The sequence below is a fragment of the Miniopterus schreibersii genome (assembly GCF_964146895.1).
Source record: "Miniopterus schreibersii genome assembly, chromosome: 4".
Classification (NCBI taxonomy): Eukaryota; Metazoa; Chordata; class Mammalia; order Chiroptera; family Miniopteridae; genus Miniopterus; species Miniopterus schreibersii.
In genome coordinates this window covers 77,125,213-77,149,294 of record NC_138105.1, presented here as the reverse complement: position 1 = coordinate 77,149,294, position 24,082 = coordinate 77,125,213, and the positions used below count along the sequence as shown (strand labels likewise).

At 42.5% G+C, this 24,082-nt stretch overlaps 1 protein-coding gene across 3 annotated transcripts in view; it reads left to right on the top strand.

Moving 5' to 3' along the window:
- LOC308556182 (tumor necrosis factor receptor superfamily member 10A-like) overlaps nucleotides 1-24,082 on the top strand; it is a 42,795-nt gene that overhangs the window by 16,393 nt on the left and 2,320 nt on the right. The window contains exons 4-12 of one of the 3 annotated variants that reach the window (XM_081135312.1): nucleotides 3,846-4,248; nucleotides 16,464-16,566; nucleotides 17,394-17,507; nucleotides 18,252-18,363; nucleotides 19,571-19,644; nucleotides 19,726-19,833; nucleotides 20,432-20,463; nucleotides 20,926-21,108; nucleotides 23,789-23,864. In XM_081135312.1, the coding sequence (XP_080991438.1) occupies nucleotides 4,075-4,248; nucleotides 16,464-16,566; nucleotides 17,394-17,507; nucleotides 18,252-18,363; nucleotides 19,571-19,644; nucleotides 19,726-19,833; nucleotides 20,432-20,463; nucleotides 20,926-21,108; nucleotides 23,789-23,864 (976 nt within the window). In that variant the 5' untranslated portion in view covers nucleotides 3,846-4,074. Of the gene's footprint in view, nucleotides 1-3,845; nucleotides 4,249-16,463; nucleotides 16,567-17,393; nucleotides 17,508-18,251; nucleotides 18,364-19,570; nucleotides 19,834-20,431; nucleotides 20,464-20,925; nucleotides 21,109-23,788; nucleotides 23,865-24,082 lie in introns of all 3 variants that reach the window. The other 2 variants (XM_081135311.1, XM_081135310.1) reach the window with 2 other exon arrangements.

The window sequence follows — 24,082 nt, the reverse complement described above, 5'->3', positions numbered from 1 at the left end:
AGAATTAACACCTATTCTATTCAAACTATTCCAGAAAATTCAAGAGGAGGGAAAGCTCCCAAACTCTTTCTATGAGGCCAGGATCATTCCTAATCCCAAAACCAGATAAAGACACTACAAAGAAAGAAAATTACAGGCCAATATTCCTGATGAACATAGATGCTAAAATCATCACTAAAATACTAGCAAACTGGATCCAGCAATACATTAAAAAGATCATACACCATGACCAAGTGGGATTTATTCTGGGGATGCAAGGCTGGTACAACATCGCAAATCAAAAAATGTGATACATCACATAAACAAAATGAAGGACAAAAATCATTTGATTATATCAATAGATATTGAACAAGCATTTGACAAAATCCAGCACCCATTTCTGATAAAAACTCTCAGCAAAGTGGGAATAGAGGGATCATACCTGAACATAATAAAGGCCATATATGAGAGACCTACAGCCAATATCATACTCAATGGGCAAAAACTAAAACTATTTCCATTAAAAATAGGAATAAGACAGGGGTGTCCAATTTCACCACTCTTATTCAACATAGTACTGGAAGTCCTCGCCATAGCCATCAGACAGGAAGAAAACATAAAAGGTATCCAAATTGGAAAGGAGGAAGTAAAACTGTCATTAATTACAGATGACATGATATTGTACATAGAAAACCCTAAAGATTCCATCAAAGTACTACTAGGTTTGATAAATGAATTTGGCAAGGTAGCTGGATACAAAATCAACATCTGGAAATCAATGGCATTCTTATACACCAACAATGAACTTTCAGAGAGAGAAACTAAAAAAACAATACCATTTACCACTGCAACTAAAAAACTAAGATACTTAGGAATAAACTTAACCAAGGATGCAAAAGACCTGTACTCAGAAAACTACGTGACACTGAAAAAAGAAATAGAGGAAGATTTAAGCAAGTGGAAAAATATACCATGCCCATGGATTGGAAGAATTAATATCATTAAAATTCCCAAAGCAATTTATAAATTCAATGCAATTCCTATTAAAATACCAACAGCATATTTCACAGACCTAGAACAAATATTTTGAAAATTTATATGGAACCAAAAAAGACCCCAAATAGCTGCAGCCATCCTGAGAAAAAAACAGAGTGGGAGGGATCATATTACCGGACTTCAAACTGTATTACAAAGCCACTGTAATCAAAATGGCCTGGTATTGGTACAACAACAGGCATATAGATCAATGGAACAGAACAGAGACCCCAGACATAGACTCACGCCATTATGATCAATTAATATTTGACAAAGGAGGGAAGAGCATACAATGGAGTAAAGACAGTCTCTTCAATAAGTGGTGCTGGGAAAATTGGACAGATACATGCAAAAAATGAAACTAGACCAGCAACTTTCACCATACACAAAAATAAACTCAAAATAGATAAAAGACTTAAATGTAAGTCAAAAAACCATAAAAATTTTGGAAGAAAACATAAGCAGTAAAGTCACAGACATCCCATGTAGTGGAATTCTCGCTGATACATCTCCTAGGGCAAGAGAAACAAAAGGAAAAATAAACATATGGGACTACATCAAACTAAAAAGCTTTTGCACAGCAAAAGAAAACAGCCTCCAAATACAAAGGAACTCCATGGTCTGGGAAAACATATTTGCCAAGGATGTGTCTGATAGGGGGCTAATCTCCAAAGTGTACAAAGAACTCACACTACTCAGCAAGAGGAAGACAAACAACCCAATTAAGAAATGGGCAAAGGACCTGAATAGATACTTCTTCAAAGAGGACATACAGATGGCCAAGAGACATGAGAAAATGCTCAACGTTGCTAATCATCAGAGAGATGCAAACTAAAACCACAATGAGGTATCACTTCACACCTGTCAGAATGGCACCATCAACAAATCAACAAACAACCTGTGCTGGCGAGGGTGTGGAGAAAGGAGAACCCTGGTACACTGCTGGTGGGGATGCAGACTGGGGCGACCACTATGGAAAACAGTATGGAGGTTCCTCAAAAAATTAAAAATGGAGCTGCCTTTTGACCCAGTGATTCCACTCCTAGGAGTATATCCTAAGAATCCTGAAACACCAATCAGAAAGGATATATGCACCCCGATGTTTATAGCAGCACAGTTTACAATAGCTAAGATCTGGAAACAGCCCAAGTGCCCATCAATAGCTGAGTGGATAAAAAAGCTGTGGGACATTTACACCATGGAATACTATGCAGCTATAAAGAAGAAGGATCTCGTACCCTTTGGGACAGTATGGATGGACCTGGAGAAAATTATGCTAAGTGAAATAAGCCAGGCAGAGAAAGACAAACATCACATGATCTCGCTTATATGTGGAATCTAAAGAACTTAATAAACTGATGAACAGAATAGATTCAATGACATGGAAGCATGGATCAGACTGATGAATGTCAGAAGGACGGAGGAGGGCGGGTGGGTGGAGAGGGAGAGAGTAACCAAAGAATTTATATGCATATATGCACAACCCAAGGACACGGGCAATGTTGGGGAGAGGGGTTGGGGAGGGGAAGGGGACGGGGTGGAGTGGGTCATTGAGGAGAAAAAGGGACATCTGTAATATTTTAAACAAAAATAAAATTAAAATTGCTCACCTTTAAAAAAATAAATAAAAATAAATAAATAAAATGGCCCAGATAAAAGATTTTTCTTATGTTTGTTTGTTTGTTTACTAGGCATTTGCATTTCAAAGGTCTTAGGACTTTGGTTTCATAAACTTTTGAGCCAAACAGGGGAGGTTTTGGGGAAGATAAAAGGATTTAGTGGGCTCTAATGTTCTGGAGTCACACCTCTGTCCCAGTAAAGACTGCTTTGTAAAACAAGGACAGTACTTTTTATTTATTTATTTTAATACCTCAACATCGGGCTGACAAATCTATTCACCCATTTTTAGAATGTTTCTTCCCATTTGGGTATATTTTTCTAGTTTACAGAAAACACATAGCTTTGGGTTGTCTCTGAAAGCCATAAAGGCTTTTAGATATATGGAATCTCTGTCAATTTCCCTTGGAAATGGTAAAACAGGTCCTAGCTGCAAGATAGTATTAAAATTAATGGTGCCATTAACTGGCCAATCTCTCTTTTATTGGGACCAGGCCATGTTACAAAAGAAGATTAGCCTTTTTCTTGAGGGACAGAGTCAAATTTCTCCCAGTTGGCAAGTATGTACCCCCAAAGGGGACTCTCAACGTCTTGTGGACTGGTTCCCTGTTTACAGAGAGACATATGTAGCAAGCTGAGAGTTAGAGACATCTCAGCAAGTCTCTGGGCTGTTTTAGGCCATTCCGAGTAGGGCTGGTACCCTGTTAAGCTGTCTCTCAGTCTCTCATGAAAGTTAATAACGAAGAGAAGATAGTTAGCAAACATTCAGTGAGTCTCGAAATTAGTTACCTCTTGGATGGTTACTTTTGAAAAAAAATTTTTTTTTCAAAGCAAAGAAATCAAGCACTGGTTTGTCAGGCTTTCTTTTACATTTCTGGCTCTTGGTCCAGTCCATTTTCTGAGGAAAAATCTCAGGTATGGCTTGATAAAGCCGGTGGGCTAATTCCATCTGTCTCTGTTTTAAAAAATCTTCTACAGGGGTATGCTGGTGAACTGTATTCAGCCATTCTGTTGCCTTGCTCTCAGAAACCAGTAGGTGTATTAATTGGAATAGGTCACAATAGCCAGGATTACATGTTCTAACAGTTAAATTTCTTTGTGAACCCATCAGGGTCCAGGATAAAATCGGGAGCAATTGCTGCTTTCTCTCTAGCTGAGACCAACTTTTTCCCCAAAGACAGCTGTTAGAATTCTTATTCTCTTTTCCCTTTAAGGACTTGCCTTTGGATGTGTCAGAGGGCATCAGATTGCCCCTCCCGCCCTTGTCGCTCAACGAGGAAGTGAAGCTTCCGGTGACTTCCCAACTTGCTGCACTGGTCAGAAGCCTCTCCGACATTGTGGAGACTTTGGAGTGACATCGGAGGCTTTCCCCGCAAGTTAAGTACCGAACCTCCGGCAGGCTGAAGGGACACGACCCCCCACCGAAATACACTAAGGATCCTGATGAATTTGCCAGGTTGTAACCCCCCGCCGCCCGTGCTCTCCCGCTGCACGAGGCGCACTTGGCAGCGCCACGTTGGGCGCGCCCCAGCCCTGAGGTCGGAGGAGGTGAGCGCTAGGCGTAGACGCTGGAGACCCAAAACCCCGGTCTTGATTGTCTCTGCTCTCCTGCAACTGGTGAGTGCCCGCCGCCTTGCCTGGCAGGGAGGAGGCGAGGGGAACAAGACGCGGTGGGGTGGGGGTCCCTGCCCCAGCCTGTTCGGGCACGACGAACCGTGAGCAGAGTCGTGGTGAAGAGAGGGGACCCTTGGCTGAGACCCGAAGCCGCACTCCAGCCCGCCTCGCCCTGCCCGGTCCCCCCTGGGCTGGCTGGATACTTCAGAAGAAATGCCACTCAGAAATCCCGGAGCAGGGCTTTGCCCTGGCACATTCATCAGTCTCATCTATGCTTCCATGTCATTGAATCTATTCTGTTCATCAGTTTATTAAGTTCTTTAGATTCCACATTTATGCGAGATCATGTGATGTTTGTCTTTCTCTGCCTAGCTTATTTCACTTAGCATAATACTCTCCAGGTCTGTCCATACTGTCCCAAACGGTAGGCGATCCTTCTTATTTATAGCTGCGTAGTTCCTGGGCTGGAAGAAAAAGCTACAATACCTTCCACATCAGGGTGGGGAGTGGGCAGCAGAAATAGGCACTGAGTCTCTTCCAGCAGCTTGTGTCCCGCACTCAGCTGGGCACTGTGCTTTCATTATTCCATGTAATTTTTCTAACAACCTGGGAGATTAGGGATAGTTTCTCTCTACTTTGCCCACGAAGGAACTGAGTCGGAAGGAAAAAAATTTTATTATTTTTTTGCCTGATCTCCTTTAGAATAGCAGCTGTATTGGGCCTGGGAAAGCATCTACTGCCATTCCTGTTCAAGTAACTGGGAGAAGTTGGGAAAGGGAGAAAGGATCTCCTAACAGCCTAGTGGGCTAGCACTTTAGACAGCCTCCTTGGACCTTTACTTTTATTTTTCTGGGTATTTGCTTTTGTTGTGTTCTCTTAATGAGGTTTGGGTACGGTTTTGGTCACAGTTAAGAAGGTATTTGCTTTTAAATTTTATGCCTGAGCTACATTTGCCTTACTTGGCTAAATTCGTTAGCTGCTCTTGACTAGGCGTACTAGGAAAGAAGAAAATGGTTGTAAGTCACCTGCACCCTTTGCCTGGCGAGATGGGAAGAGGAAGCTGAATCATAGGCTTCCTTTCCCTTATTCTCCCGAGACTGCTGTAGAGGAGAGCGTTGGATAAGCCCCAGCTTCTGTCATACAACTGCCCGACAGATTAGGTTTTCTTAAAGTTCCAGTTTTTACCATTCCCCATCCTCTGTTGATCAAGAACTTTCTGAAAACATTGCTGATCAACAGTCAGGTCTTCCAATTTCAGCTTTTTTGCCCCTCCATGTTAGGAAGGACCTTTTCTAGGTGTTGTCTCTCACAAAAGAGGAGGAAGAGCATGGATCCTGTCCAAGGTTAACAGGCATCTGGTGCATGCTTAACACCTTGCTGACCAGTCACTCAATAACTTGTGTCTGCACTTACATTAACTTAAGTAATATATATATTTAAGTATATCTTTATTGATTTCAGAGAGAGGAAAGGAGAGGGAGAGAGATAGAAACATCAGTGATGAGAGAGTCATTGATTGGCTGCCTCCTGCACGTTCCCTGACTGGAAATCGAACCCTGATCTCCTGGATCCTAGGTTGATGCTCAACCGCTGAGCCAGGCCCGGCCTGGCAACTTAAGTAATATTAAACATGTTGCTGACCAAAGTAGCCAGCTTCACGGGCTAGGCAGTCAGCAAGGTGTAAGAAGATTTCAAAACAGAATTAGGACAACATAACCCAGTCTACATGAATTTAAACTAGGAGCTCAAACCTGTAGATAATGAAACAAAGACCATTATTATCTTGGATAGATCAAAGTTCTTTTTTTTTAAAAAAAATTGATTTTTAGAGAGAGAGGAAGGGAGAGAGAGAAACATTGATCTGAAAGAAAAGCTGACTCATTGCCTCCCATTCTTGCCTGGACCCGGGAATCAAATGCACACACTAGAAGCCTTCCTTGGCTGGAAATCGAACCCACCCACCACCTTACATGGTGTTAGGTGCACTGCTCCATCCATATCAGGTAAACTGTGCTACTGGGGACAGGGCCGGTCCAAGTTCCTGATGAAGGCTTCAATAACTGGAAAAGTTTCCCTCTTTTTTTTTTGTTTTTGTTTTTATGTCTCTCCCTTTCAGAATAGCTTAGGAAATGTAAACAAGGGCACAATCCTTTCAAAGAAAAGGGAACAGTAAGTAAGTGTTGTACAGGCCAGATTCAGTCGTTTTGGCAATATGTTTAAGTAAAAAAAATCTCCAGGTTGTCGAGTATGGATTTTAAGTCTTTCATTTTCTTGGAGGGCACTGTGAAAATATTGTTCTACCAAAGCATGATTATTTTCAATAGAAGCAATTAAGCTTTTACAATATTGAAATATGTCTCCTTTACCAACTGTGGATCAAAAGTAGCAGTAGCCAAATGCACGTGGCATCCTGTAATTCTCTCGAAAGGTGAAAGCTTATGAGTCCCAAAAGGGACTAATGGCAATGCTTTTGGCTAAGGTATTTGAAGAGTTTCTACAAAGTTTCCAATTGAATCTTATTTTTTTTAAAAGAGAGGATTTAAAAAAAAATAAAAATGTTTTTTATTGATTTTAGAAAGGATGGGAGAATGGAAAGGGAGAGAGAGAGAAACATTGATCAGCTGCCCTACTGGGGATTGAACCTGCAACTTGGGCATGTGCCCTAATATGGAATCAAACCAGTGACCTCTCAGTGCGTGGGACAATACTCAACCAAGTGAGCCACACCACCCAGGGCTGCCAATTGAATCTTAATAATGCCATTAGTATGTTCAGCTAAACCTGAGAATTGAGGATGTAAGCACAATGAAAATGTTGTGGAAGTGGCCAATTAGCACAGACTTATTGTAGCACTTGACCCGTAAAATGGGTACTTTGATCACTGAAGTTCAGTAGGAGTCCCCCAAGTAGGAATAATCTTTCCTAACAGGACTTTAGCTACTGTAGAGGCATTAGTTTGTTTGCAAGGGAAAGCTTCAGTCCAGTGGGAAAACATACATATCATAACTAAAACTTATTTATATCCATGAACTGGAGAAGCTGTATATAATCTATTTGCCAAACCTCAAATGGTCCGTTAGGCAGTTTTACTTTATTTTTTTATATTTTAATTGATTTCAGAGGGAGAGGAAAGGAGAGGGAGAGAGGTAGAAACATCAATGATGAGAGAGTGTCATTGATCGGCCACATCCTGCACAACCCCTCCTGGGGATCGATCCTGCAGCCCCAGCATGTGCCCTAACTGGGAATCAAACTGAGATCTCCTGGATCCTAGGTCAATGCTCAACCACTGAGCCATGCCAGCCAGGCCTGTAAGGCAATTTTAAATGTCCAGTGTATCTGGTCCTGATGTCAACCATGGCATTGCTTCATCTGGTTTTGCTGCTTTTCTGACCTGGAACTGAAACACAACTGAGGCCTAGATGTTATCTCTAGTTTGAACGAAACTCTGTCTCTGGGGGTCCATAGTCCTGAGGCTTTCTTCCTAGATTATTTGATGCTGGCCAGTATCTGACTGTCCTGAGAACTTAATGATACGGGAGTAGAGTGTGCAGGGCAGAAGAAGGCAGGTGATTTATGATGGTGGGTGAGGCTAGTTTGAATCGAAAGAAAGGAGGAAAGGTCATATTAGTGAAGTTTCTACGTGGTTACGGTTTGAAGGCTGAGAGAGTCTGAAATAATTAAACATGGTTCAGTAATCCCTTTTCCACTGTACTGACTCTGCAACAATAGCAAAAGTTTGGAGTCTTTTACTTTCACGTAGGGCCCCTCATTTGCCAAGGCTGAAAATTAATAATTCTGGCAATCTTACTTCTAGGTGGCTCATCTAGAGTATGGGCAAGCTGATTGACCAAATTAAACAAATCTAGGGTGGCTGTGGTTTCTCATTCCCTCCTGGTTCTCTCAACTAGGAAGGAAAGATCTCTGTTCAACCCATTCAAAAACAAAGAATTAAAAGTTACCCGAGTAGAGTCAACATCTGAAGGAAGACCAGGATTTTCCTTAAAAACAGCCTGAAGTCTTTTGTAACGTTCATGAACACATTCATCAGACTTTTGTGAATAAGTCTGAATTTTGTTCTAATCAAAATGGTGCCCAGGAGTGGGGGGAGGGGGGCGCCCAGGAGTGGGGGGAGGGGGGCGCCCAGGGAGGCCAAGGGAGGCCTCAGCCCAATACTGGATCCAGGTTCTTGTCACTGCCCAGGAAAGGATTCAAAATTGGATGGGAAGATTTAGCAAAGCACAGTAAATTTATTAAAGCAAAAGTATACACTGAAGAAGTGAGAGCGGGCGACCTTAGAGAACGAGACGTCCTGATGGTGTCTGGATGGAAGGTTTTTATTAAACATAGGCAAGGGCGGGATAGGGTAGCCCTCAGCTTCTGATGCTGGTGGGGGTGACTGCTGACGTGGCTTGTCCTTGTCCCTACTCTCCAGATAGCAATTTCTCTTTTGGTCTTCCCAGAACTGTCATGGCAATTCAGGGTGTCACAATGCAAATGGCCCTGTTGGCCCTGTAGAATCTGGTTGAGACCAGTTCAGATTTGTTTGTCTCAACTATAGGAAGTTGGGGAGGGAGAAGTGGGAGATCAGGTGGTAAATAAAAGTCATGCCTTTGATGTTCCAGCCAGGACAGAAAAGGGGAGGGTAAAGCTTAAGGCCTTTGTTTCCTATTTTAACTTTCCTGCCTCACCCTGGCTTTGGGAAAGCCTTAGGAATTGCTTGGTATTGTTTTCAAGCAAGTTCTCTAGCTTCTTCCCCCAAACTGGAGGTTTACTTTTCTAAGTCCCATTCAAGATGTTTCCTTCTGGCAATTTTCACCCAGTGCTGAGCCTGGCCTTCAACTAAGGTATAAAGAACTAGCTGATATAAATCAGAAAGCCCAGACCGATAGGCCTGAATAATAATATCCAACTCCTCAGCAAACTTGTGAGGATCCTCAGTTACCCCACAGAATTCCTTTACAGTGGCTCATAACTCAGCCTTAGGAGCCATATGAAACTTGTATCAGGACTTTGTAGACTCCGGAGATAATCTCCAATATGTAATATCCAGTGAATAATAATGTATACACAGAAATACAACACTACTATTTCCTTAGTTGACAAAACTTCCTGTGCCATTTAAACATATCAAATAGGCCTGATTAGTTCAAAACTACTCCCTGCAAGGAGAGAAAACAGATCTTTTCAGGTGTTCCAGGGAGCCAGTGGAACAACTTAAAGCCATTTCCAGGTTAAGAAAAAGGTCTCCTGTTAAAATTTGAACCCTGGGCAGTCTGTCAAACACAGTTGATCAAAAAGATGATATATTGCCCGGCTGGGTGTGGCTCAGCAGTTGAGCATCAACCTGGGCTCCAGGAGTTTGGGGTTCAATTCCCAGTCAGGGCACATGCCCAGGTTGCAGGTTCGATCCCCAGTCGGGGGCATGCAATGCAGGAGGCAGCCGATCAATGACTCTCATCATTGATGTTTCTGTCTCTCTCCCTCTCCCTTCCTCTCTGAAATCAATAAAGAAGTATTTTTTTTTTTAATCATATATTATTATAAAACAACATTAAATTACCCATTTATGTAAAGTGATAATAAAAAGGCATCAAGTAAAAACACAGATTAGCAAAACTTTAGTTCTTAGTATTGAGAAATTTTCTTAAGTAATCAAGGACCTGATTAAGACAGCAAAACTATTTTAATAAAATATAGAATTCCTGCTTTCTAGGTAGAAAACTTTTTATAATATCTTGTCTAGAGTAGAGTAAATACAGGAAAAAAACTTTTTAACCAAGTGAAAAAGAAGTAAACTCCACATAAAATTTTCTTTCTTAAGATTCCTTTTCCACAAACCCTCTACAACTTTCTTAGTCCCTCTTAGTCTTTCTCTTCTTACTCAATCTGAAATAACCAACCTTATTTTAGTACAAACCTCATTTTTTAAATCACTTCAAAAATGTATTTTCATACCTTATGCCATCTATTACTTAAAACATACAGTTTTGCCCGGCCGGCGTGGCTCAGTGGTTGGGCATCGACCTAGGATCCAGGTGATCGAGGTTCGATTCCAGGTCAAGGCACATGCCAGGGTTGTAGGCTCGATCCCCAGCAGGGGACGTGTGGGAGGCCAAAAATTTATCATACCCAGTTATTTTTCTTGCTGACATATTTTGCAACAGAGATAACATGAATTTACTTAACTAATAAGCCCGGGTAGAATAAAAGTATTATTTAATTCTGATAACTTTACAATAACATTCAATGGTAGAAATATGCTATCTCTAGAACATACATATAGAAACACAGATAAACGTAAGCAGAGAGTTCATAACTTTTTTTTTTTAAAAAAAGTACATGTTTATTGATTTCGGACAGAGGAAGGGAGAGAGAGAGATGGAAACATTAATGAGGAGAGAGTCATTGACCGGCTGCCTCCTGCACGCCCTCCACTGAGGATCGAGCCCGCAACCCCTCACTGGGAATCGAACCTCGATCTCCTAGATCACACATAGGTCGATGCTCAACCACTGAGCCATGCCGGCTGGGCTGATTATGTTTTCTTAAGGTTCCAGTTAGTCTTTATCACTACCAAGGATGTAATAACTAATTTCTGATAGCTATCGAACACCCCTTTTATGAGATCTGATCAAGGGGAACATGAACAATTTTCCCAGGCCTGGGTGTGCCTCCGGTCCTTTCTGTCAACATAAGAAACATCCAAACCTGTAGAGAATTTTTATGAGTTTATTTGAACCACACTGACGACAGTTGCTGGGAAGCAAAATCTCAACAGATTGAGAAAATGCTCTGTAGAATGGCAGTTTTACAGCTTATTTTACACATTAGAGTAAAAGGAGGGTTCCATGAAACCCATGGAGGCGGGAGGAAGCAAAGCAGGGAAATCTTTAAGGTTAGATAAAGAGTAAAATGGAGAGACACATACTTCTTTTACATTGATGGGTACAGGATAGTTAACAATGAACATTTACAGCAAATAGAGATGGTATTTGGAGAATAAGTTAACCGTGGGGTTTTGTGGCCTCTGGTTGTGGGTATGTGTGCCCTGAGGGAAACAAGGATTACTCTGACATTATTACAAGGGTGTGTTTATCTTAGATACAAAAAGATAATAGATAGGCTTACTTAAGATAAAGATTGACCTTTGTCAAGGAATCTACGGGCCTAGGATGTGAATACCCTTGTGAGTTATTTTTAGTTAAATTGAGATCATCCTCTGGACTTGTGTCTTGAATTCTTTCCTGCACAAAGTCAAGAACCCACACATTCCAAGATGTGCCAGGACAGACCCACCTCAGCCCCATCCCTTTCCAGTGACAAGTAGACCTGCACTACACAAAATGCTAAATGAAGATTTTAGGATGAACACCATGGAAACACGGATCTTATGAAAGAAGAAAAATCAGTGGAAATACAAATGTAAAGGATTGTTATTTCCCCTTAATTCTGTGATATTATACACTCTCAAAAATTATACATCACTTCCCTAACCGGTTTGGCTCAGTGGTAGAGCATTGGGCTGTGGACTAAAGGTTCCCAGGTTCGATTCTGGCCAAGGACACATAAAAAAATTATGCATTATTTGTGAGGTTTATAAACTATATCCATGTTAATCCAATAGCAACAAGAATGGTGGGGTGGGGAGCAGGGGACAGGGTTGAATGGGAGGTGTTGAATGTTGTTGCAAATCTCAAAAATTTTAAAGATTTTTAAAAACATTTTTTATTGATTTTTTTAAAGAGAGAGGAAGGGAGAGGGAGAGCGAGAAAAACATCGATGTGAGAGCAAAACATTGATTGGCTGTCTCCTGCACACCCTCTACTGGGGATTGAGCCCGAAACGTGGGCATGTGCCCTGATCGGGATTTGAACCAGCAACCTTTCCGTGCATAGGCCGACGCCCAACCAACTGAGCTACACCGCCCAGGGCTTAAAGATTTTTTTAAATTTATTTTTTAATTGATTTTAGTTAGAAAGGGAGAGAGAGGGAGGGAGAGAAACATTGATTTGTTACTCCACCCATTCATGTATTCATTGGTTGATTCTTATATGTGCCCTGACTGGAGATCAAGCCTGAAACCTTGGTGTGTCAGGACGATGCTCTAATCAACTAAGCTACCCGGCCAGAGCCAAAATTTTTTATTAATGTAACACTATTAATTCAGCAATACCATTCAGTAATGAAAAGGAATAAAGTATTGAGGTACATGACAACATGAATGAATTTCCAAATGATTGTCTTGAGTGAAAGAAGCCAGGCAGAAAAGAACATACTATCTGATTCCATTTATAGGATTCTAGAAAGTACAAAGTAATCTCTAACATTAGAGAGCAGAAAGTAGTTGCCTGGGGCGAGAATGATAGGGCAGAAGAGGCAAAAGAAAACTGTTGTGATGTTGACATGGTCATTATCTTGATGGTGGTCAGATTTTCACAAATGAATACATATGTCAAATGTTATCACATTTTATTCCTTAATTATGTTGTTTATTGTGTCAATTATACCTCTAAATCAATTATTAGAACTTTAAATAGACAGACTGTAAACAGTTAAAAGTATGTAATGCAATTCTTATAGGAACTGCTAAAAAATAATCCAAACGTATAGGCAAAAAGCCAACATGGAATTAAAATGCAATTCTAAAAAATAATAATAATAAAAATATTTTGTTAATGCTAAAGTCTGCAGGGAAGGAGCAACAAGAAAAAGAACAGACTGGAGAAACAGGAACTGCGTGATTTAATTTATTTCTGGATCTACTTCAGTCCTATCAGTAATCGTATTAATTCCAAATCAGTATAATTCAAAAGTAGAAAGGTTAGAATGAATGAAGAAACAAGACCCAACTGTATAATGTCTTTTAGAGATGCCGTTCAAAAGCCAGACAGATATATTGAAAGTCATGGCTGGGGGAAAAAATAACATCCAAATAGTAAGCTTAAAAAAAGTTATGCAACTATCTTTTTTTTTTTTTAATGTTTTTATTGGTTTCAGAGAGAGAGGGAGAGAGAGAGAGAAGCATCGATCGACTGCCTCCTGCACCATCCCTGCTGGGGATTGAGCCCATAGCCCAGCCCGGTCATGTGCCCTGACCAGGAACTGAACCAGTGACCTCCTGGTGCATGGGACATCGCTCAATCAACTGAGCCACACCAGCAGGCTGCAGCTATCTTAATATCAGATGGAGTTGATGTAGGACAAAGAATATTGCCAGAGATAGAGACCTTTTGTAGTGTTAAAGGATTAACTTATCAAGAAGTCAAAATAATTATCAATGTGTGTATACTTAGTAATAGAACTTCAAAATACATGAAGCAAAAATCTACAGGATTCAATGGGAATTATAACAAACCTTCCTCAGTAATTGATAAAAACAATTAGATGAATACTACTTGGTAAAGTCATAATCTGAATACTATCAACCACCTTGACTTAACTGTCATTCAAAGAAAAGGCTCAACATCTATTGAAGACTGATTCCATATTGGAAAAAAAATAATCACCTTTTGGGATGGTGTTGCAGATTAGGATTACCTAGGAGAGGTCATGAGGGGATGTTCTGTGGTCATGCTATGTTCTATGACCTAGATAGAGGATTTGGGTACACACATGTATGAATTAATAAACTCATTGATGATACACTTAAGAAATATTCATTTCTCTGTGGCTGTTCATTGTATGAGTCTGTAAATTTTACTGAGTGTGTAAAAATTTTCATAATAAAATGATGAGGGAAAGAATTGATGAGAGCCTGGCCAGCATGGCTCAGCGGTTGAGCATCGACCTATGATCCAGGAAATCAAGATTTGATTCCCGGGCACATGCCTGGGTTGTGGTTTCGATCCCCAGGAGGGGGCGTGCAGAAGGCAGCTGATCAATGACTCTCTCATCATTGATGTTTCTCTCTCTCTCTCTCCCTCCCTCTCTCTGAATCAATAAAACTATGTTAAAACAATAACAAAAAAGAATTGATAAGAGACAGAGCCAGTAAGCACAGGAAGGAATAGCACCGTGAGAGTGAGAAAGGAGACTGCATCAGAGGAGGCCCAGCCTGGGAAAGGAAGGACTGAGGGACACACATGAGCTTAGCTGTCATTAAACACTCGAAAGGCTTTTCTGTGGAAGGCGGCTGCATTTTATCTTGTTTAGATACAGTCGGTTGTACTACACTCAACAGTGTTTTTATTCTGACTTTTTAACTTTTTATTTTAAAACACTCTCAAAATTACAGAAAAGTTGCAAAAACAATACAGAAATTTTTCTGAACCATTTGAAAAACAGGTGCTAACGTGAAGAGCATTCCTGAACACTTTAGTGTGTACTCTCTACAAGCAAGAATATCTTCAGCAATAACATGAACAACCTTCAAATCAGAACGTTAACATAGATAATTTACCACCGGTTCTCAAATTCCATTCAAATTTCTTCAATTCTTATGTCATTTATAGCTCAGAAATTGTGACCATATCATCACTATTCTGGGACTTGGGTATTTAGCAGGACACTGACAGGTTCCATTAGGGACCAGCTTATAAGGCACTTTTCCTTTTTTTTTTTTTTTTTAATAGCACATAAAATGTACCATCTTAACTATTTTTTATTGCATGGTTAAGTAGTGTTAACTATGTTCATGTTGTTGTGCAACCAATCTTGAGATCTTTAATTTTGCAAAACTGAAACTCTATCCATTAAACAATAACTTTCAATTCCCTCCTTTCAACCCAGCCCCTGGCAACCACCATTCTACATCTTGACTCTATTAATTTGATTACTCCAGGAACCTCACATAAGTGGAATCATACAGTATTTGTTTTTGTTGGGGTTGGCTTATTTCATTTAGCATAATGTCCCTGAGCTTCATCCATGTTGTAGCATGTATCAGAATTTCCTTCCTTTTTAAAGCTAATATTCCACTATATGTGCAGGCCATATTTTGTTTATCTGCTACTCACCCATCAATGGATACTTAAGTCACTTCTACCTTTTGGCTACTGGGAATAATGCTGCTATGAGTATGTGTATGCAAATATCTCTTTGAGTCCATGTTTTCAATTCTTTTGTTTAAATTCCTAGAAGTGGAATTGCTGGATCACTTGGTAATCTTATTTTTAGTTTTGTAAGAAACCACCCTGCTGTTTTCCATAGGAGCTGCATCCTTTTATATTCCCATGAACAGTGCACAAGTCTTCTAATTTCTCTACATCCTTGCCAACACTTATTTTTTTCTTTCCTTTTTTTTTTTTGCCTTATTTGGTAGTAGCCACCCTAATAAGTGTGAGATGGTATTTCATTGTGGTTTTATTTACCTTGGAGGTCTTTCTAGACATTGATTTCCAGTGTATTTTCATTGAGATCAGAGTATATATGATATAATTTCACTTCTTTTAAGTTTATTTGGATTCGCAAAGTACCATGTTCACCAGAAAAGGATGTGTCTTCTGGAGATGTTGCACATCTGTTATATGAATGTCAATTAAGTGTCCAAATCTCTTATGACTTTACTGTTTTTGCCAGATCATTCCATCAGTAGCTGAGAAAAGGGTGTTATAAATTCATTTTAATTCTTTCCATTTTTGCTTCGTGTGTTTTGAAGCTTTATTGTTGGGCACATATACATTTATAATTATTAGGACTCTCTGGTGAATTAACCCTTTTAACACACAAAAGGTCCCTCTGTACCTGTGGTAATGCTCTTTGTCTTAAACCAACTTCATCTGATACTAAGAGAGCCACAGCAGTTTTCTTAGGCTTACTATTTGTATGGTATATCTTTTTCCCAGCCCTTTGTGTTCAGTATATCTGTGTCTTGCTTTTAAATGGCATCTCTAACAGACAGTATGTAATTGGGTCTTGTTCTACATCCATACTAAGCATTTTTACCATTAAATTGAAGTGTTTTGGGGATTTACTGATATAGTTGAAGTGGTTCTTACAATTTTATGATTAATTTTGTTTGCACATGTGGAATAAATATATTTTGTTTTAGTATAAGAGAAAAGAATACCAGAAACGTTTTCAAGTGAAACTTACTTGCTAGTCAGTCCCAAAGGCTAAAGGGCAAACATGAAACAGAAGAATCAGAGTGTAGAGCTGGAAGAAAGGTCCCAGCTCTTTTTGCTTTTGGCAGCTGGGATGAAGAGAACTTGAGAGGGATCCTGGGAGGGAGGAGAGTCAGGAAGCCACTGATGCCCGTCCCTGCTTTGTCCCCACAGGTGCTAGCTGCCTCACTCACAACCACAAGACTGAACAGAGTTCACCAGCAACTAGCTGCCCCACAGAGATGGAATGCCACACTCTCAGAGAAGTGTCCTCCAGGTACATTCTAATAGTGATCTCCAACCCTTACCCCACTTGTCTCCATGTCCTCCCAGCCCTATGATTTCCAAAGTTCCTGGTTCTTAATCCACAGGTATTTATTTATTTATTAGATGCCTTCTGTGTTCCAGGCACTGTGCTAGTGGAGGGCACGAGGCCCCTGCCCTTCTGGAGCTCTCCTTCTGAGATGATGTCTAGACAGACAGATGAATGTGACAGAGAGATGAGATAGGAACCATGATGATAACTGAGTGATGATGGATGGGACAGAGACTGGGTTGGTGAGGCGTCCCCAGGATGGTGACTTTGATGCAGAGAGCCACTGTCTTTGGTGTAGAGAGCCAGGTACAGTGGTCCTGAGAGGGTTCCCCAGGAACTATGGCCCCAGGGGGCAGGAGCTGAGCTTGTTTGAGCAAAGCTAGGGGGCAGCTGGGATGAGTACAGGGTGAAGTGGTCACAAGGGCAGGTGGGAACAGATCACAAACCCTGGACACTCTGGAGGGGGGCATAGGTTTCACTTTTTGAGTGAGGTATTCAAGAAACTAAAATATCTCAATGTTTTATATTGATTACATGTTGAAATGATACTATGTTGGGTATTTTAGGTTAAAAAATACATAGTTAAAATTAATTGGACCTCTTTTCACCCTTTTAACGTGGCAACTATGAATTTGAATTTTATGTGTAATACATTTCTTTTGGCAGTGCTGGTCTAAGGTATATGAGTGGATTTCCATTTGGATTCCACCGGTGGTCCCTTAGCTACCACTGCCAGCCTCCAGGAGTCCTGTGGGCATTCACTCACCAGCTTTTCTCTCCATTCCCAGGGTTCTATCTATCAAAACACAGTGGAGATTGTACAACACGCACAGATAAAGAGGATTTTACCGATCACTCGAACACCCTCCCTTCTTGCCACCTCTGCTCTATATGCCCTCCAGGTGAAGAACATGTGGAGTCCTTGCCTACATTAGGGTGCTGGACAATGAGATGATTATTGTATCAGACGGGGAGTCAGAAACCTGATTGCCAGCCCAGCGTGGTCTTCATCATACCCTTTTTCACGATATGACTTAAGTCAATAAAATAAGATGAAAACAGAAATTATTTTTATAATGCATGCCACACAGTAGGGACATCTTTTAAACCATCAGATGAAAGTGGTGGGAAAATAACCTGCTCTTGATGGGGGGACTCTATGGCCACAGCATGGAAGATGTGGCTGAGTAGAAACGTGCTGGTTTGGAGCTGGGATGTGGGTCTTGTCCTGGGCCTGACCCCTCTCAGCCCTGTGCCTCCTGGCAAGTGCTCCGCCTTCCTTGGTCTTCACAGTCTAAGGCCCCTCCTCAGGGTTAGGTTTGCAGAAAGTCACTCAAGGGTTCCTCTCCACCCAGGGACTCTCAGATTATACCCCGCCCTTCCTAATCATCCTGTAAGCCAATAGGTATTTCCTCTGAAACCTGATGTAATAAGTAATAAATTGTGGTGTTTTCTGTACACCTGGTTACTAGGGACAGGTGAGCAGTGGTTGCCCTTTTTGCGCCTCACACATATTGCTGCGGAAACCAACCCTCAAATCTATGGCGAACTGAGTGAAGCTGAGTGGGAGGGGGTTTGGGTGATGAAAAAGGGTTGAGGGACCCATGAGGGAAACATCTCCTCAAAACCTTATCCTTTGTCTTCAGATAAAGAAGAAATAGCTCCATGCACCGGGACGAGGAACACCCAGTGTCGATGTAAACCTGGCACTTACCAGGATGAAGATTCTACTGAGTTCTGCCAAAAGTGCAGCCCTAGGTAAGACATGAGTGCCAGGGGGCCCCCAACCACAGAAGCCCCAAGTCTCCTGCACCCCTTTCTCTCTCCTGCTTCCATGCAGCCTGGCCACACCCTCAGGGCTTCCTTGGGTCTGTGGGGTCTTCTGAGCCGGCAGTGGCCCTTTCTTGTCCACTTGCATGTCCTCACGCTGCCCCTTGCAGTGTCCTCTCCCCACCCTCCTCAGCTCCGTTTCCCTCTGGCCGGGCTGACCTTTCCACTGGGCACAGTAGGCTGCTAGGTAGGGCCCATGAGCCTGTCAGTGGCCCATGCAAAGTTTTAGGGTTTTTTTAATATCAGAAGGAAAGAATTGTGTAGAATGCAGCCATGCTTATAATCATCTTTTTTTTTTTTTTAAAATATATCTTTATTGATTTCAGAGAGAGGAAAGGAGAGAGAGAGACAGACAGACAGAAACATCAATGATGAGACAGTCACTGGGGATCGAGCCCGCAACCCGGGCATGTGCCTTGACTGGGAATCGGACCCTGATCGCCTGGATCCTAGGTCGACTCTCAACTGCTGAGCCACGCCCGGCCAGGCTATAATCATCTTTTTAACAATTCAATCATAAAATGTTCTTTTTAATATTTTTTGGTGCAGGCATGGGCCCTTGAACACCTAAATGTCCACAGCCAGGTCATAGCGAGACAGAGCCTGTAGGTCCTTCAGGGTTCCCCAAACCCCTGAGCCAGCTCAACCTGTCTTCCCCCAGGGCCCTGATCCCTCAATAAGACTGTGTTTTCCCTCTTATTGGGATTTAGGGACCAGTAGTAATTTGCTCTTCTCTGACCTCGTGTGGCTGTGATTGGTGGGGACAGTCAACAGGTAGAGGACAGGAGAGTCCTTGTATTGAAGGTTAACCAGAGGGTGAGGCTCAGCTTATGCCCAAAGGGCTCTGACCCTTGCCCTGGAGTGAGATACTTCCTCACTCGGCTCCCCCGAAGCCCAGGGAGGCCCAGCTCCTGAGGGTGCAGCTCTGAACACTTAGCAGGAGCTCTTCGGGCACCAGTGTCAAGCCCAGCTCCCTCCCTAACCCTGCAAGAGGGTGAGGGGACCCATCACACAGACAGGAGAAGGCTGGTTTTTTTCCACCCTCTGGTCAGGGGACACTGGGTGGGAGGTTTGCTCCCTCTTTCTCTTCTTACCTCACAGTACCCTTTCACATCTCCCCTGTGTCTGAACCTAGGTGCCCTGATGGCAAGGTTGAGGCCAAGTCCTGTACGCCCTGGAACGACCTCAAGTGTGTGGACCAAGAATCAGGTACCCAGGCCCATGGGGACGCCCCGGATCCTGGACAGCTGGTGACCACCAGTCTTCCCACAGCTCTCTCTCCCTCCTCAGGCACTCCAGAGTGGGTGATCCTCGCATTTGTAGTCATAGTTGTGATTGTCCTGGTGTTCGGGCTGGCTGTATTTGTATATTGTTGTCTCAGGAGCTGTATCCTTCAAGGTGAGGCTGGCAGGGGCGATGGGCAGGCACTGGCACTCTCCGCTGCCTCCCTCACTTCCCGCTTTGTTTCTTCAGACAGAAAGGTCCTTCTCTCTGCCTCCCAAATCCTCTGAGTCTTTCTGGCCTGGCTCTGATCTTGTTCCCTGGGATCACCCCTCCATCTCCCACCTCACCTGCACCTTTGGAGGGCCAGGATCATTGGGGCTGATGGTTGCATCCTCTCCCTGGCCAAGCCTGGGAGGGCAAGCCAGTTCTTCATGTCTTCAGGGCTCCCAGCCAAGGCAGAGACGTAGTCAGTGCCTCAACTGGGTGACAAGAGTCAGGAGAAGGTCAAGGTAGTGTTGTTTTTTTAACAGCTTTGGTCAGAACAGAACCCAACAGAGATTTGATAAGTGTTTCTTTTTACTTCTTTCCCTCTTTTCTTCCCCTTTCTGAGGGTGTCCCAGAGTTGGATTGCCATACCCTGTCACCATACCCAAGGCATCTTGTTCAGTGTCTGTGCCCCAGCCCATACGCTGTGCCCGGCACTGTCCTTGTGGGGGGAGATCCTGCAGAGAGGCCCTCCTCACTGCTAAGGCAGACACCCCTTCTCTTCTAGGTTCTGGAGCGGCCACCATGTGCAGGAACAGAGTGAGTTGGTTTCTCCAGGACCTGGTGGCATAATGCCCTCAGGAACTGCTTCCTGCCCATAATAAGGCCCTGGGTGGGCATGGTCCCATTTTGTCCTGTGCTGCTTTCCCTGGCTCTCTAAAATGGCCTGGGCCCTTGGGCTGACTAAGAGAACAGCTGGCCTGCTGAGTAGCCCAAAGGCTGGGTACCGGTCCTGAGCCCTATCCTTCCTGCTGCTTGTGACACCCACACCTACAGCTGTGGATTCTGGGCTGTGGGAGTGTCAGGCAGGTGTGCTGAACCCCCTTAGCACAGCATCAGGGTCCTGGTGCCAATAGCAAAGTCCTGGATGTGCTGAGCCTGTGCCAGCCTGAGGAGAGGGATAGCCGTGGGAGGGGTGGAGCAGTGGAACTTACCGTGCTCCCTGAGACTCTTTAGGGAGCCTAGGTGTGGACTCCTGAGTCAGCTCTTTGCCTTCCCAAGCTCTTTTTTTGGTGCTCACATGCCCCAAGAGGGCCTGAGGCTCTGGACAATGCCTGCAACATGGCCCTGAGCAACGGAGATTTGCTACCTACGCTGGCCTCTGAACAGGAACTGGAACACCAGGAGCATGCAGAGCTGGCAGGTGTCATGGTAGAGTCCCCAGGAGAAACAGAGCATCTGCTGGTGAGTGGGTGACAGCCAGGCCTGGCCCTGGCCTTTCTGATTGTTAGAAACAGGGAAAGGCCAATGCTGGTCAGGTTTGCTGTCCGGGGGAAGTGGTGGTAAAGGGAGATCAGGACCTGAAGGGGAAGGGGCTGCACATGCAGGGAGCTGTCAGCTCTATGGACTGTCTGGGTCTTCTTATCCGTCCAGTTGTCACTCTATCTTAGAGTCTGAAATAGGCAAGCACAGAATGGGCATCCCCGTCTTTGCTGAATGATTGAATGAGGGCTGCAAATAGTCTACTGTGTAGTTGTAAAATAATTTAGTAAGCTGTTCCTCTTAACAATAGGAACATCAGTTTTTTATTACAAAATTATTATTACATTGAACCTATATGAAAATAAATCTGAGCCTAGATATCTAATCGCATGTGTATGGTGGCATTTAGAAGTAGAATTTCTGGGTAAACTTGTAGGAATGTTTTTTAACTGTATGCGCATATATGCGTGCATACAATTTTGGTTCGTATGTCAGTTCATCAGTTTTAATATGACATTGAATGGTAAATATGTAGGAACATTTAAATTTTTTATTCCTCATAAGCTTAGAAAGTCATTCCCCTTAACATAAGATGAAATTCACTAATTTGTTAGTTTTAAAATTTTATGATGATTTTTGGCATATAGCAATGTTATCCAAATGGAATTGATTTTGTGACATGATGTGACATGAGTGTCTGAATTGTTCTGAGTCACTGTCTCTTTCCTCCAACCCCATTTCACAACTGATTCGTTTCCCTCTGCTTTTGGCTGCTCCTTTATCTAATGTGAAATGTTTAGGAAGACACAGATCTCTTTCCACCTTGAATGTCCTTTTCTGTATCTACAGTATGCTTTATTTAATTATTTATTTTAGTACGCACCCAAGGATATTTTTCCTCATTGATTTTTCCAGAGAGTGTGGAGTGGAGGGAAGAGGGAGAGAGAGAGAAACATCGATGTGAGAGAGACACATCGATTGGTTTCTTCCCACACTCGCCTGACTGGGGTCGAGCCTACAGCCGAGGTACATGCCCTTAACCGGGAATCGAACCCGGGACCCTTTGGTCTGTAGGCCAGTGCTCTAACCACTTAGCCAAACCAGTGAGGCCTACAGTATGCTCTTTTTAAATAAAGAGAAAGTATAAAAGGAAACAAACCAACCAAAAAGGCCAATAATCCCTCAATCTTGATTAATCACATTTCACATTTTTTGAAGTAGTACCTACCCACAGTGAGAAAAAGTGAATAGTACAGAAAGGTTCTGTACTCGGGGAGTAGTGGGAGCCTCCTGCAGTCTTCCTCCAGCCCCCTCACCCTTTTCATTTCATTGAGAGACCATTCTTCGTGATTCTTTGCTGAAATCTTTGTGCATATGTCATCCATGTACGATACTCTACCAAATGAAACTTTTTAATATGTCTCAATATCTGAGAGTGCACATACCTCCTCCTCACCTTGCCAAAATTTATTATTTCTACCCAGATAGAATTTAGAATTATTTTTAAAGATTTTTCTCTCCCCTCCCCCCTTCCATAAAAGTCATTGGAACTTCTTTTTATATTACCTTACATTAGACCAGGAAGAATTGAGATCTTACAATATTCAATATTTTTCTTATCAAAGAAGATAGCATTTCAGGTCAGGGGTTTTATTATGACTCAATTAAGGTTTGTGTTTTTCTTCAGATTAATGATTCCTATTTCTAGTAAAAGCTGTGTCTTTGTTTTTTATGGGTTTTGTTACCCTTACTGGTTGGATTTCATTGCAATTCTGTTTTCTAATGTATTGTTTTTAGTGTGTTTATTAACATTCATCAAGACATGCATTATTTTTGAATAATGTAGTTTAAACCATAGGGTCTTAAAGATATTTAATCACGTCTAAAATAATGATGATTATTTCTGCCCCCTTCCACCAGTCCTGCCTCCTTTTTTGTTTCCAGAACTTACAGTGTTCAGAGGTGCTTAGAGAAGGCACTTGTTCTGATCTTGATTTGATTTCATTGGGAGGGCCTTCAGTGCTTCCCCCTAAGGAATGATGTGGACTCCTGTTTTCATAGAGAAAATCTTATCATTATCAACGCAGCCCCCTATTTTTGAGGTTTGTTTTGAAAGATCAGAATTCATGTTTAATTTTACAAAATGCCTTTTCAGTCTCCATGGAGACAATCTAATAGTTTCACTTCCTTATTTTAGATTATTGATATGGTACATTATTACTGATCGAAGCACCTTCACATTCATGAAAGAAGCCTTACTTAGATTTTGCAAAGTGCCCTCATATATATTCCTTGAGTCATATACACACCTGGGAGGGAGTGACTGTTTCCTGGTGGGGTGTGTAGACTAGAAGGGGCAGGAGGCGGCTGTGCTGAGTGGTGAGAATTGTTCCATGTCTTGATTGGGTGATGGTTGCTCAGGTGTATACAGTTTTCAGAGCTGGAACAAACACTTAAGGAGCATATTACCCCAGGGAACATGGGCCTCCTTGAGCACACAAGCACAGAGTCTGTGAGAGGCATAGCAAGGAGGTTCCTCTTTGTCTCTATAGAGACCAGGAGGGAAGGTGGCTGCCCCTGGTCACAGTTGGCTGGTCACAGGCTCACTTATGGAATCCAGGACTCCTGATGAACCAAGGGGGTTTTCCGCTCTATTTTACAGAGACCAGCAGGCACGGATGGGTCTCAGATGAGAAGGGGGCTACTGGTTCCAGCAAATGACGAAGATCCCGTAGAAAGTGAGTGATTTGTTGGGGGATGTGGAGCAGTGTCCTAACTGCTGTCCCATAGCTGTTAGGGCAGTACAGAGCCAGGGATGCTGGAAACAGGGGGGCCTATGTTGATTGTCTCTGGACCATCCGTTTTCAGGACACTAAATCCCCTCCCCCACCTTTCTCCCTCCACTGCCTTCCTCCCACTGCACACCATCCCATCCCATCACGAGTGTTCTGTATCT